Consider the following 14,598-nt stretch of genomic DNA (forward strand, 5'->3'; position numbering starts at 1 on the left):
TGCCTGTGTAAATAGCTAATTTATCCTAATGACTGGATGGCACATAATTGAAAGTGAGTTTTCAAGTATGTAATATGCATGTTAATTATGCACAGGAACTGGCCATCGGGAAGCCTCTTGTCTGCTAGATCCTCTTAATGCTGGTAAACACAATTATCTTCCCTAATGAGCCATAAGGACTGAAACTTGTGCTTTTTTCTGAATGCTGTGGGTGCCTTGTCACGGAAAGAACCCCCTGCCGAGTGCTTTAAAGAGCAAAATAAGGCTGGTGCCACCTCCAGGGCTCTGCAGCTCGAGGTCCAGCCTCTCTCATGGCCTGTGACGCTGGGAAGGGACAGGCCAAGGGGACAGGGGTGGCACCAGGTGTCAGGAAAGCCGGATCCGCATCCAAAGCCAGCTTTGCCTCTGTGCATCAGGGCGGTGAAAAAGGGCAAGGGCTGCAAAAGCCGCCTCCGTCCCGGGCTGGAAATGCCCCCAGCATCGAGCTGTGCGAGACCGTTCTGAGCTTCCTTGTTAACGAGATAAATATAGAAAATACTTCGTGATGCCTCTTACTAAGTGAGGGTTTCAATCTAGGTAACCACTTTGTTCATTACGACTGTATCTGCTGCAGTTGGCTCATTCCCCTCTCCTGGCCACTTGTCTGTGGCTTGTTCACTTTGCAAGTGAAAAATAACTATGGAAAGGTTAGTCTGGTTGAAGCAATTTTTTTTTTATTAATGCAAGCACATCCATTCAAACACAGAATATCCTGCTTTATGGTACAGCTTTATATGTAGCATTTCAGCGCCGTATAGCAAAACACAGATTTAAGGAATGTATCAAACTGAGGGAAGAAAAATAAAAAAGAACCAATGTAAGTACTGCATTGATTTCAAGTATATACTAGGACTGATTGACCAGTGAAGTGCACATTCATGTGAAAGCTTTTTTTTTCCATACATTTACAGAAAGTGTTCTAAAATTGCATTTCAAATATATATTTTTTCTTAATTTTTAATCATCCCTTTTAAATTTCAGTTACATAAACAAAGCTGATATACAATCCCTTTTATAGTGTCTGACAATGTTACTAGCTAGAACATCTCTGAAAGTGCAAAACACTGTAATAATACAGTATAAATATTCTTACTCTAATCCAGGGCTGAAGGTCAGTGCTTCAGCACAGGAGAAATAGCAGCAGATCACAAGAAATATCCCCTCTCCTTTTCTGGGCTGTTCTTGCTAACAGTTAGTATTCCTTCTCCTTTGTCATTGCATTTCTCTAGTATGTTTATTTCTCCTTGATTTCCTTCCTATGGGAATAGCAAAATGTTGATTTTATTTATTTCTTTATTTCCTCTCTTCCTTGTGCCAATTTGCTGCTCTTATTTTAAGCGTTTGATAAAGGGGGGAAAAATGCAGGCCGAGAGGGCAGGCCCTTTTCTTTTGCTACCGCTACAGGGCCGAGGCAGCCACGCTCGCTGCCCGGCGAGCGCAAGGGCTGCGTGAAGCCCACGGGGCTGCTCGGGGTTGGAGGCGCTCGGCAGGAGGAGCCCGGCGGGCAGGAACGGAGGAGGCAGCCCCTTGGTCCAGCTGGTTGTGCCCCCTGCCTTCAGCAGAGGCAGAGTGAGATGTATTAGAGGGCTGCAACCACTGGCAGCTTTCAAAGAGGTCCTTTGTGAGGCTCTGCTTGAGGCCAGGGCTTTGGAAAAGAACATAGTCTCTGCTAGATATGTCTGCATCAACTCACTGTCTTTATAAATATCCAGCCCCGGAGCCATAGGGACAGTTGTTGGAAAGGACAGTTGGCATTTAGAGCAGTAGTTCATAAAACAAAAGAGCTTTTAATCTGAGCCTGTTTTTTTTCCTAACTCGGAGATTGAGGGAGAAAGTAAATTCTGAAATATGCAATTTTTCATGAAAATTAGTATCAGATTCTCAGCTACGCTTGTTTTGATAGCCAAATTAGCCTTAACCTCAAGATTAAAAGGAGAAATTAGCCACCAGTGTTGCAGAGATTGCCTCCAATTCTGATGCTGTTCTTGGGTTTGAAGGCCTGATCCAATTCCTTTGGTGTACACACATTATATGTGTATTAGCCATACTTTACGGTGTATTGGATCACACTTTTAATCAGGGCTTTTAGAGAAAGCTTTTCATGTAAGTTGTTCTTTAATTGTTGACTAGCATTTTCAAAGGAATCTTAGGGAACACAAGGCCCAATTCAGTGGAGATGGAGTATTCAACTCGTCTTAAGCTTCTTTGGAAATCTTAGCCTTAGCTTCAAATTTGACATCTGAGTTTAGTTCCCTTTCCATAACTCATGCATGATCTTTTGCAAACAACTTCTTGGAGACTAAAACTCAGCAAATCTGTTTTGCAGAGATAATCTAGGTTAGACATCCTTCTCAATTAAAAAGGAAAAAAAAAATCCCTGATTTTAGAAAAGGAAAACACAAAGTATTCTGACAGCGGGAACGTAAAGGCTAGCCCGAGGAGCACTGAAAGGCAGGCCCGCATGCCCGCACAGACACACACACACAGACGCTCACCCCCCAGCACTGACCCCATCTTCCCTCTTGAACTCACGTAACAAAAATATGTTGGCTGCACCATCAACGTTATAGGCAGGGATACTCTACTCCGTGTGCCGTATCCTCCGTTTTAGGTAAAAAGTACATGGTAGCTGGTTTTGCGACATCCATATTTTTATTTTCCTTGCTTCCAGTCCAGCGTAATAGAAGGTACACTAAACGATTTCAGTACCTTGTAAGGCACTATTTCCTGGTGTAGGAGAGGGACACGCTAACTGCAGATGTCCAAGGCCTTGACTTGACAAGCACTTAGTCACACGTACGAACGGCCTCTCTGTCTTGAATTGAGGTTCTTCCCTTCAAAGCCAAGGAAATGTTTTGAGTGTCCTGTAGGTTACTGGTCCAATGGAGTGTTTATCCTGAATGCTAGCTGTAGCTGGGATGCGTGTTTTAACGTTATTTTTGGAAGTAATAAAACATAAAAATGTGGATGCTGACAGAATAAAGCCTCCCCAGGGGTACCACCTCCCATGATACACTTCATCTCTGAGAACAGGGCCCTGCCCTTGTATTAAAATAAAAACCCAAAACCCTTCACTTAAGTGCCTTAAGGTTGATATGTGAAATATTTACCACTTTTTATTCATAAAAGGTACTATATATACAAAACAGACCTCAGCCAGTGAGGTCTTTCTTAGCTCAACCCAAGTCTTTCATTCAAGAAAATCTTGTTCTTTCTGTGTGCTTCAAAGTCTGTAAATCATATCTCAAAATCTCAGGCTCTATTAAGCAGAGTTGTCCTGGGGGGGGGAAAAAAAAGGTAGTTTTGAAATTTATATAATGTCAATCATTACTCAAACCAAAAAGCATTTTGCCAACTGAACACAAATTGTAGCAGTTGCTGGAAATCTTTCTTCAAGGGATGTTTTACACCTATGCGTTCCAGTAAAGATACTGATTTGATATGAAATAAAAATGTAACCTCCCTAACATCTCTTCAGGTCTCACAGGATGTGCTCTGGTAAATAATGTACTTTGTCATCCTTATTGTTGCTTAAGGAACTTGGCATAGTATTTAATATAAAGTACATTGTTTTTCATAGGTATCATAACTTTAAAGCTTAAACTTACTAAGAAACCCTGGGGTCATCGTCTCCTCTAGTATAATATAATCATAATGCAGCTCAGCTGTACCAGTGGACATACCAGGTTCTTCAGTCTTTCTTTATCTGGTGCTGACATGTCAAATCTAAACATTTAATGTGGTTTACGAAGGTCTAGGTTTCTCTATGCTGGTCAGAGCATTAGGAGAGCCCTGTTTTTAATTAATGGATTTCATTGTGCACACAGAAGAGCTGCTTCCCCTCTAGAGAGGCAAGGAGGAGTCGTTTCTCCCTTAGAAGCAAACTTTAAAGAGGTTTGGAAGGAAAGAGGAAAACCAGTATTATGTCTGGGCCAAAATAGTGCTCAAGGTGGGCGTGCAAATACGAGGGCACTAACTGAACGCCTTACAAGTTGAATGGGTTTTCCACAATGGGATCTGCTTCCAGAGATCAAATATAACAGCATAAAGCAAAGGGATTGTAAAGATGTGTGTATGTATCTGTGAAAAGACTTGTAGTTCTGAATAGATTTCATACCTGAGTGTTTTCCAGCTGTCTTTTTCCATATGATTTTCTGGACCTTCACTTTCAAAGGATGCAATGAACAAAGCTAGGCAATAAAATGAAGTGTTATTTAATTTAAAATAATGATATAGCAGGTACAGTTTAACAGATGTGAATAAGGAAGTTTACCCTGATTTGAAGCCAATATGAGAAGTAGTAATATGCACTTTTCAAATACTTATTGCATGTTAATTCTTTCATCTCCAAGCTCTATGTCTGCATTACAAGTTTGGAAGTTCATTATAATATTCAGTAGGGGACTTTACCTTCTTCACTGTAAATGGGTGCTGTAAGGAGATAAGTGTGGATCTTCTTGTCCTTCTCAAAAGGACACTCGACCTGTTTCCATGTCATGAAATCATGAATCTGTCTTGAAATTTCCCAGAATTTCTGCATGAGGTAATTAAAAGAACACTGTTACGATCGCAGTTATATTCTTTTTAAAGTACTAGTTCTTTGGATTCACTTTCAGGGTCCCCCTCTCTTGCTCTCATTTGTGCCTTTCCTCTTAATATCCTTTACTGAATCTTCTTCCTTGTTATCCTTCTTCCTTCAGCTCTATCTTGTTTCTAGTTCCTCATTTTCTGTTTGTATCTCAAATTTACAAGAGTCTACTCATTAGGCTTTTGTGTTCAGTTCTCTTCCAGTTCTCAATATTTTTTCTAATTTACAATATACTAAAAAGAGGTATTCTTTATATGTGTCATTGATTGATTCAGTATCTTATCTCTACATTAACCTGCAAGTGAACTAGGCAGAAAATATTTTTCATTCATTTTATTTTACATTTCCAATCTTGAACTTAAATGAACTCCTGACTTGCTCATAAGGCATTCTTAATATTTAAGAAATAATCAAAATGATGCATAGAGGCTGTTTCAAGATTTTATAGGAAGCACATAACTACTTAGGGTTTCTTGTGTGCATTTTGCCCCTTATCTTAGTAGCAAAATTCTGGCAGGATAGTAACAGGCAGTGGTCCTTTGAAAACGCATGCTTATTAATCAGGGAGAAGGAGACCCAAATTGGTAGAAATCTGGCTACATAAGTGTTATTGAAGAAGTTTACCCTTTTCAAACTAGCCTAACAAGCAGGCATTCAGGAGTCAAGTGCTATTTTTAATGAAAGTCCATTTTGTCCTCTTGAGGAAAAAGCTGGGTTGTTTCCAGGCTAGTACTGAAAAGAAATCCTGCATTTTCTTGTTACATGTGCAACACCAAATACAAGTAGGTTACTAGCAAAAGAATGGCAGCTGGATAGTACTCTTCTTACTGTTTATTCTCCAAATAACAGTATGACTTGAGAATCATCTTCTCCTTTATAAGTCAGGAAGATCCTCTTGCTTTAGAAAATATGTGGTTTGTTTAATAGTATAAATAGTGAGAACTGTTTATACCAGGGAGGCACTTTTTAGTAGTGAGAATTATGAAAATACATAAATTATATAATATGTGATTTCTCTATAATGGGTAATTGCTCATAAGCAGTTTTTCATGATCAAGAAGCTTTCAAGTCTTCGTTTTACCCTATCTGCTCTAGTAGGCTGCAGTAACCTCTGATATTATATTAAGCTTCTAATTAGAACTGTGCTTTCGACCATCACAATTTTTTTCCATGTATTTAGCAAGTCATTGTAAAGAATGAATTCCCTGGGGCTGTGACCTTTTATGTAGCTTCCAAACAACCCCTGCTTTGTATCTGATAGTTGATTCTAGTGACCACAGTACCATAGTTGTTATCCCTTCCCTGCTCCCACCTTAAATCTCCAGATAGCCGAATGTCTCCACTGGCTGCTGAGACAATGCCCACTTAGTGGTGTTACCTTGTGTGGTTGGAGACTTGGGAGACTCTTAATCAATTCTGCAACTCTTTCCTCCATAGTAACCTGTACCTCCACCTTGAAATTAGCCTAGAATTCTAAATTGTTCTTTAACATAAATGCACATCTGCCTATGGAAAAAGCCAGCTGCACTCGCTCCTTTTCATCTACTAGAAGAGTAAATAGTGAATTTCTTTAAAGACAAACTCATTTGAAGACCTGTTAAGTGTCATTTGCTGGTTAAGTGTGGTGTTTGTAGCTAGCTAACCTAATAGGAGCAACTCTGAAGACTTAGAGTGAAGTGACTGTCAGAGTTTGCAGAGATAAGGGCTTGTGCCACCAAAAGACTTATTTTCTAAACTTTGTCTTCCTGCCTGTTTCTCCCATTCTTTTGTGAACATAAGGCAGGACTGAGGTGAGAAGGTATGAACTCTTTGCCTTGATATGCTGAATTTGTTGCATTCCTTGATTTCATGTTCTTTCCTTTACGTTAAATGTTGCTTGAACACAACCTTCCTTGAAGAGATTTTCCTTTCCAGTTAACTCTTTCTGTATCAATGTATTGCTGTTGGTTATCAATATTATTAAAACAACTTAGGTATATTTAATGGCTTGCAGTGCGTTTTGTCCCTGCTTCAAATAAAGGCTGTTTTTTTAAATATGCTGAAGTATCAATTTTTCTTAGTTTTAACAGAAGGCAATTACATTCCAGCAGTTTTATGTATTCCCTTCTGTGTATGCAGTGGTGGTCTGTGGGAAATGCAATATAATATAGATACTATAACTGCAGTGCTCGCTTTAGAGAGATTGGGTATCAAGACCATAAAATCCTTTCCTCTAGATAAAAAGTACCTGTCTACATTAGAGCAATGCTGAAACATGTAAAGATGCCTGTGAGATAACGAGATTCAAAATTGCCAGGCAAGCATTTGATTAGTGTTATAGTTTCTATAATAGCGATTCCTACCTTGAAGTTGATTTGCCCGTTGGGCAAGCGGTTTGTGTGTATTTTGTGCAGAAAGTAGATATCTTTAATGAACAGGTTGAAAACTGGGATAACAATTTTCTCTCGGTTGCTGTTGGCAGTCTGAGATCGCTGTGCTGCTCCTTGCAGGGCTGTGCGGTAATTACAAAAGTTGCTGGATGGATCCATGTGATGCTGTTTGGATGAGAACAAAAGACAAGTTACGTTACATAAACAGAAAAAAAGTTAATCTAATCAAGAGAGAGGTTCTTCTTTGACTTTTTTCACCTCCATTTTAAACTCAAAATGTAGAATACCTAACACTGATGAGGTTTGGACTCAAACTTTTAGCTAATTTCTATTCTTGAAAGGTGGATACTGCATGGACTTCCCAACTGCATTTTGTCTTTCAATAGTTACTGCAAACTTGAAATGAAATAATAAATGAACTGCCAGGGGAGAAAACAATTACAATTTGAACTTGGGCTCACTAGACTTGATGCTGATTTCAATTAACTTTTTGATCCAGATCTCCACTAGAGGGAGTGCTTTAATTAGAATCAAGGGTAGCAAAATGCCTTCATTTGTGTGAAGAGTGAAAATAAATTGTTGGGAACTACCTTTATTTTAAATTGAAATAAATGCTGAGAAGGATTAATCTAATTAATCTAAAGAAAATTGGCATCTGCTTTTCCTTGCATCTAAATGGGGAGTTTGAAATTCTGGAAATGTTCCTCTTGTGTTGATATATTGGTGACCATTGAAGGAAGCACCTGTGACCTTTAACTTATACTGCATCCAAACCTTTCCTTGTGGGATTCCTACCTGATGGATTTATTTTAAACAAAGTCTAAATTTTATATGTACCTCTAAAACATCGAATTTGGCTGTTTTGACCTTGGACCATGTCTTCTTTAGCCGTGCCACAGGACTCAAATTCATGCCAGCTGAATAGACACAAAGATAAAAACAATTAAGCTAAAATATAGGGCAAATAAGTCTACCTTGTATGTGTTTGTCAGCGCTGTGCACTTGTGCTTTGGCAGGCAGTTCAGCTTGACAAACAAAGCCTGTAGCTACTGCCCACGGCATTAGCCTGGCACCGGTGCCCCTGTGGGGGCACCTACTGATGGGGTCAGCCGATTGGCGGCAAGTCCGAGCGTGGCTTTGCTCAGACTTTGATGTAGATGATGTAGATGACAGCACCTGTGCCAAGGCTACTCACAGATAATGGCCATCATGGAGTTGAAGTTCCCAATGTTGAAGCATTCTCTTGCCACATCAATGAAAAACTCCACCATTCTTGTACGCTGCTTTTTCTTCACCACCTGAAACAGAGACCGTCTGTTAAGAGGGAAGGAATGGCCTGAAATTTGGTTGGGCAGCAGGTCCAAAGGCATTTATAGTTGGTTGACTGACTAAATATTTTGAGACTTTATCCACATAAGAGATCGTAAGTGATATAGGCCAGGGAGTGTTTTGTCAAGCTTGCTTTTTTAATAAAATAGCAGTAGTGTTTTGGGCTACTACTAATACTTGTCCAGCTGTATTGTATGCACTATGTTCCACTCTTATACGCCACACACTTGCCAAGAGCCATGTATGCAATGGGAGAGCGTAACTTTTTGTTTAGACTTGTTTAAACATGAAGCTCAGCATCTTGGGGAATCTTATGTAAACAAGCGGGACACTTTCAGCAATTTCCTCTTACTGGAAATGGGAGTAAAATATGAATCTGCTATCGGGAGGAAGAAAGTATGCAAAAAATGTAGGGTTAAAACAGGAGATTTCATGAAACCACAGTGAGCATCTGAAAGACGGTTTCCAGAGAGGGGCTACTGACCTTGTAAGAATGCAGACAAGTTTGTGCATGGCAAAATTTGGTGTGTGTTAATAGGAAGCTCAAAGAAAGAGAATATACAAGCTGAAGAGGGCTTCTGGAGCTATATATTTCGGTTTCTTTGCTCTTTACAGATGGTGAAAACTACATTTAACCTCTAGTGTGTGGGGGGGGAGGTTATCCCCCTCTATTTTTTCACTCTCACTAATAGTCTACTTTTCTTCCACATTTCTGGAGATTTAGCTCTGTGTTTTTCCACAACAAAAATATATGGCAGCACTAATAATAACTGCATGCAGTGGAAGGACTGCAGTTTACCAAGCAAACTTATGTTTAAAGATGAATAGTTTGAGAATTAATGACTATATTAAAAAGTCCAAATGAGCTTTGCGACTCAAATTTCATTCAAGTTCCATTTCACTGCATGACTGATATTGGTATGGAAGCTACACAAAACTAGAGAATGCACATAAAGCTAAACATAGCCCCAAACACACAAGCATGCAAATAATGTAAAGCATGAGTAATGCCATTATCTGTAACGCAATTATCTTTTAATTTGACTGCTAATATTTAAATCTCTACTAGAGCGCAGCCTGCTTTTTGTTATTAGGACAAGATTATTTTGCCATTTTGTATTGTGCTAGTACTTACCCTACAAATTTCTGTGGCCACCAGCATACTGAGGCAATTGAACCAGTTGTCATAGGCCTCCAGAGTGTACGTTTTGGTAACGTCTCCTCGGCACTGTAAGAGAAAAGGCCACGTGTTTTTCGTGTCCTGTGTCATGATACAGTTGGCCTACCAAAAAATGACCTTCTCTTTCGTGTCTTGCTACGATCTTATTGGGTATCTCTTAAGGCATGAGCTCAAGGAAGGTTAGAAAATGGCAACTTTTCCAACCTGTCCAACCATGAGCCATTCTTTATTCTGGTTATTCTTTTGTTTACCGCCATACCCCTTGTTGTACCTTGTGATTATCCAGGGAGTCCATGTGGCTGACAATCTGCATGATGTCCTCTGGGTAAATGTTGCTCACTCTTTCCTATGTTCAGGAGATGAGAAATATTGTTATTGGATGGATAGATGGGGAGCTCAGTGAAAAATACATCAATAAATCTGAAATGAGGGGATCATGTTGGTAACTTTCATCTTTCTTTAGCTTTCTTTACAGACTTAAGTTTTACAGCATAGGTGTGCAAGTCCCTGCTGTTCTTGTTCACCACTTGGCATGGTTTGATTAAAACATAGAAGGCTTTCCACAAAGCCTACAGCAAAGTTCATGGTGATAGAAATACGAATATTTAGTGAAATAGTTCAAGCCAGTTAATATCTTACCAGTTCAATATGGGTCAGCTGCTGAGCCAGGACCAGTGGGTCACAGCACACGCTCAGGATGTCCTTTTGAGACGATTGTGGCTTGTTTTTGAGGATGGTTCCTTTGTCGGCAACAGGTTGCCGGAACTTCTCTCTGATTTCTTGGTACTGGCTCCGTGCAGAGAGGGCCATCAGGAGATTCTGTGTCATCTGGCTAATGATCTTCTTGACTGTCCCATTCTCCTAAGCAGGAGAGAGAATCGTTAGCTACCAAAAAGCTCTAGCTCTGTCGCATGCAGACCACCTAAAAATTACTAACTAAGATAAAAGCTTTCTATTCATTATCTTTCATCTTATATCTGATTATTCTGTGTCAGATGAACTTACAGATGAACTTATATCCTAATTGCCCAGCAATTAGGGCATAGTGGGTGTAGTGAAAGGTGGTTGCTGAGCTGCTTGCCCCAAGGCTTCTTGGATATTCTGCACAGACAGTGAGAAAAGGCTTTGTCTCATCAAGTCAAGCTTATCTTGCACAGAATCTAGGGAATTCACATTGCATCTAGGAATAACCTAGGAATATACCCTTAAAATACCCTGGCTTGGCAATGAGGTTCAAATAGCAATGATAGCTGCACCTTCAAGATTTACAAAGGAACCCAGTAACTATCGTGTGCTTGTCAGGTGCAGATTTTAAATGTAGGATATACAAGGAAACATACTGGGAAAGTATCAAATATAATCAGCATGCTGTTTTTAACAAATAAGGCAAATCAATTTGTTCTGACATGGCCTGTGTCCTAAAGACACTTCCTCATCTTTTTATAGCTATGTTGCTATTGTAACTACTTCGAGTGACCCAGCAGCTCCGATCCTTTTCTTCCTGCTGCTCAGGTAGCTATTTCTAGCAAAGATGGTCATTCTGCTCATTCCTATGATACTAGTCTCTTGGTTTCAACCAAATTATTTCTTGGAGTTAGCCACAGTGTTAACGGTTAGCTTACGCTCTCATGTGCCGGCTTCATCCAGTCAACTGGATGCACTAGAAAGATTTGCAATGAATCTGTGATCATTCAAAGAAGCCACTAATGTGCAATGATGATTGAAATTATGTAGCAGATGTGAGAGATCATGACTACCAAACACTTGTATACTGCATGGGATAATTAAGCAATAATGGTGTCAGAATGTTGCTTTACAAGGCAATAATCTGGCTCCCAAGTGGAATCAAATGAAAAGCTGAAAGCGATGTAGCTCATCTTGATGAGACAACTGGATTATTGCTGAACAGCAGCTGATTGGAGCCATTTCAGATATTGTGACACAAGTGTTCAGAAAGGCCAACGGGGAGAGAGTGCGTGTCTGTGTTTGGAGTGGGGAGGGAGGGGCAGAAACAGAACAATCCTAATCTTGGATATTGTGAAGCCTTGACTTTATGTGTCTGTGAGAAGGCAAACTTTCTGGATATCGGTCATAAGGAATCATATATGAAGGTAGCTAAGGGTATCATAGATGCTCGTAGTGAAAAAGAAAATGTAGTGACATAAAAGCTATCTAAACTATTGTGAATTTAGTAGCATCCTAACACAGGCAGAAATGGTCTTAGAGTTTTCACTGTTTCCTTTCACTGGTAATCTTACCTTAAATTCTCTTTCAACTTTGAAAATAGAGACAAAACTTCCAGCCAAGCACATATGGTTCTATTGAGTTTGGCTTTCAGTGGGTATGGGCATGCAAGAATTTGTCCTTGTTTGACTTGAAACAAGACATCCTCGCTCTGTCTAGGGCTCAAACCTGGCTGCATGTCTGTCACCAGCACTGAGGCTGCTCTCTCAAAGGGATGTGGGTGTGATCCTTAATGTGTTTTGCTAGTCTAGCAGTCGGATATAAATTGAATGCAAAGATCACTGGGAGTCCACCTATGGCTTTACCACCTGTGTTGTGTTCTATGATGAAATCTTTAATTATTCAGGAACTGCAACTATTTGTTACCGCTGTGTCATGACCAAGAAAAGATTTGTGACTGCTCTGTATGAGTTGTTTATCTCCTATATATGAAAAAGTGTTTTAAGAGGATCTGGAAAAGGTTTAAAATACAAAACAACATCCTATAAGCTCTTGCTGGAGCACAAAACTCATAAGAACAGAAGGGAGGAGGGAACAAATACTGAGAGCAAAACCTTCTTTTGTCACTGTCAAATTACATTTCCTAGGGGTCAGATGTGGCCTAGCTCTTCACTGATCAAACCTGACTTGTAGCCTTGTTAAGTAGATAAATACTATGACACTGCAATTAATGAATGTCATTAGAAACCTCAGATACCTGAGCACTGAGCCACTCTATAAAGACATTCTTCTCCAAATGACAATCTATTTGCGCATAATAGTGTGAGGGAAGAGGAAGAAAAGCCACAGGGTCTCTTTATTATTTTGAAATTAAATAATCATAAATACAAATTAACTGTGCTAAATGAAACCCCAGCTGATTTGCAAAGTCACCTTTCACAGGAGGCTCTGTGCCACCCAGGCCTCTGGGGGAACGGAGGGTTTACTCTCTCCTTTCCCCAGCCACCAAGGCACTGACACGTGTAGTAGCTTCCAGGTGAACTGCACTGCTGATGCAACGAAACCAACATAAACTTCCTGCTGACAGCTTGGTAACACCTAATCCTATCGCTGATTCACACAGTGTTGTCAAACCTGTTACTTCTCATTTCTCTGTACTTGAATCAGCAAAACCACACGTGGCAGGAGTGTCTCCCAATCTCCCGCCAACTGTTCTTAAACATCCCAGCGTTTGGGGGATCCCAGGCACTGGCAAGCCGCTACCTTAGTTGGCCTTCACACAAATACTTCCCTTAGAGCAAGTGCCCTTGCAGTTCTTGAAGATATAACATCTTTTGTCCATTGGTACTTCTAATGAATTCCTTGATAAGAAAAGTTTAGGCTTTAAAAATTCTTAAACCAAAGCCAAACCACTCAGAACGCTTGTTTTGCTCGAATTGCTTTATCCATTTGCTTTGGAGCAGGGGGAAGTTTCCTGTGAGTTCTAGTTTTCTCATAAACCTGAAACCTCATAGGTGTTGAGCCTGGTGACTGACTCACTAATAGGGCTCAAGGAGCTTTCTTTGGCACAACACTCCCCATGACGGCTGATTTGTGGTAATAAAAAGATGAAAAAGTTGTGATTGCTGTCAGGAGCTGGGACCAAGCTCCCAACTCATCAGTGTCTTCATGTTGAGCCTCAGCACATGCAGCTAGTCAATATGTCCAAAGGCACTCGCACAAACACAGTAGTAATAGTGTATGAAAGATGGGTAGATAATTTATCATGGAAGTTAACCACAAACTCTTTCCTTACAGTTCTTCTTTCCTTTCTCCTTCTGCACCACATCCATTCTTTATATCATCATCGATATTTCTCACAAAGCATACGAGGAAGAGGTGAAATATAGAAAATATTTCTGGAGCAAGTGAGGAAATCTTTGTATATTATAAAGTATATGTAAAGACTGATACAAATACCACTTTCCCATTTACGATTTCTCTCTCACCTCATCACATTGTGTGATCCTGTGAGCAATCTCCTTCAACTCCTTCATAGATTTTTCATCTTGGAAATCATAGGGGAAAGTTTCAGTCCATTCCTTTAGGAGCTGAATGATCTTGGCAGCAAAGGATTTTAGCTTTGCCTAGAAAGAAGTCATGAGTTAATTACTGATCAGAGACTTTTCTTATCCCAGAGGGAATGAATACCTGAGGAAGCTTTGCATAAAACTACAAAAAACCTTGAAAACAATCTTTGTATTAGTAGTAGATGAAGAGGAGAAAAAACATATTAAACTGTGAGCCAAATTCCTACCTACTAAGATTTAGTCAAACTTTGATTACAGCCTGGCAAGGTCTCTAACCAAATTCTTTGAATAACTTTTCAAGGTTAGCTGTATAGAGCTGAGAAGGTGCCAGGATGGTGCAAATGTCTAGTTGCAGTCAATAGGTTTTAAGTGGATTTATGGTATCTGAGCCAGCAACACCTTAGTGTTTTAATTCAAATGCATAGAAATTGCAGTGCAGAACCACAAGATTTTTCACAAGAAATGTTCAAAATGATATTCTTGTTTTATAGAACTTATCAGACTCTCCAGATAGAGCTGTCGTAATTGACAGGAAAGATGGTTTGCTCTCTCTGTGACACCGAAGTTTAATGGGACTTTGAAAATAGAATACTGGTTCTTACTAAATAAAATCAATTAGAGAAAGGGAAGAGGGTGCTATTTCTTTTGTTAGCAGAGAATCTTTGAAGGTTTTTCATGAGTTAGGCCTCATCTGGATGCCAGTTATTCCAGTATCATAGTTAGAGCTGCATCAGTAAATGCAAAGGACTCCTCTTGTAAAATTGGAAGAGCATGTGCTGGGACAGGAACAGGAAGAAACAAAATTTAATTCACATTGTGTCTGTCTCCCCACCCAACTTG

General features: G+C 39.8%; 1 protein-coding gene across 2 annotated transcripts in view; it reads right to left on the reverse strand.

Annotated features, from left to right (window-relative positions):
• Positions 1 to 1,050: 1,050 nt before the first annotated feature.
• RASGEF1A (RasGEF domain family member 1A) overlaps positions 1,051 to 14,598 on the reverse strand; it is a 147,111-nt gene continuing 133,563 nt past the window's right edge. For both annotated transcript variants that reach the window (XM_026043048.1, XM_026043047.1), the window contains 10 exons: positions 13,678 to 13,815; positions 10,145 to 10,366; positions 9,777 to 9,851; positions 9,461 to 9,553; positions 8,192 to 8,294; positions 7,834 to 7,913; positions 6,970 to 7,161; positions 4,450 to 4,573; positions 4,157 to 4,229; positions 1,051 to 3,316 (listed from right to left, as the gene is read on the reverse strand). In XM_026043048.1, coding sequence (XP_025898833.1) covers positions 3,292 to 3,316; positions 4,157 to 4,229; positions 4,450 to 4,573; positions 6,970 to 7,161; positions 7,834 to 7,913; positions 8,192 to 8,294; positions 9,461 to 9,553; positions 9,777 to 9,851; positions 10,145 to 10,366; positions 13,678 to 13,815 — 1,125 coding nt within the window. In that variant the 3' untranslated portion in view covers positions 1,051 to 3,291. The remainder of the gene's footprint in view (positions 3,317 to 4,156; positions 4,230 to 4,449; positions 4,574 to 6,969; positions 7,162 to 7,833; positions 7,914 to 8,191; positions 8,295 to 9,460; positions 9,554 to 9,776; positions 9,852 to 10,144; positions 10,367 to 13,677; positions 13,816 to 14,598) is intronic.

The sequence above is a fragment of the Nothoprocta perdicaria genome, unplaced genomic scaffold (genome assembly GCF_003342845.1).
Source record: "Nothoprocta perdicaria isolate Ctin4 unplaced genomic scaffold, notPer1 scaffold_32, whole genome shotgun sequence".
Classification (NCBI taxonomy): domain Eukaryota; kingdom Metazoa; phylum Chordata; class Aves; order Tinamiformes; family Tinamidae; genus Nothoprocta; species Nothoprocta perdicaria.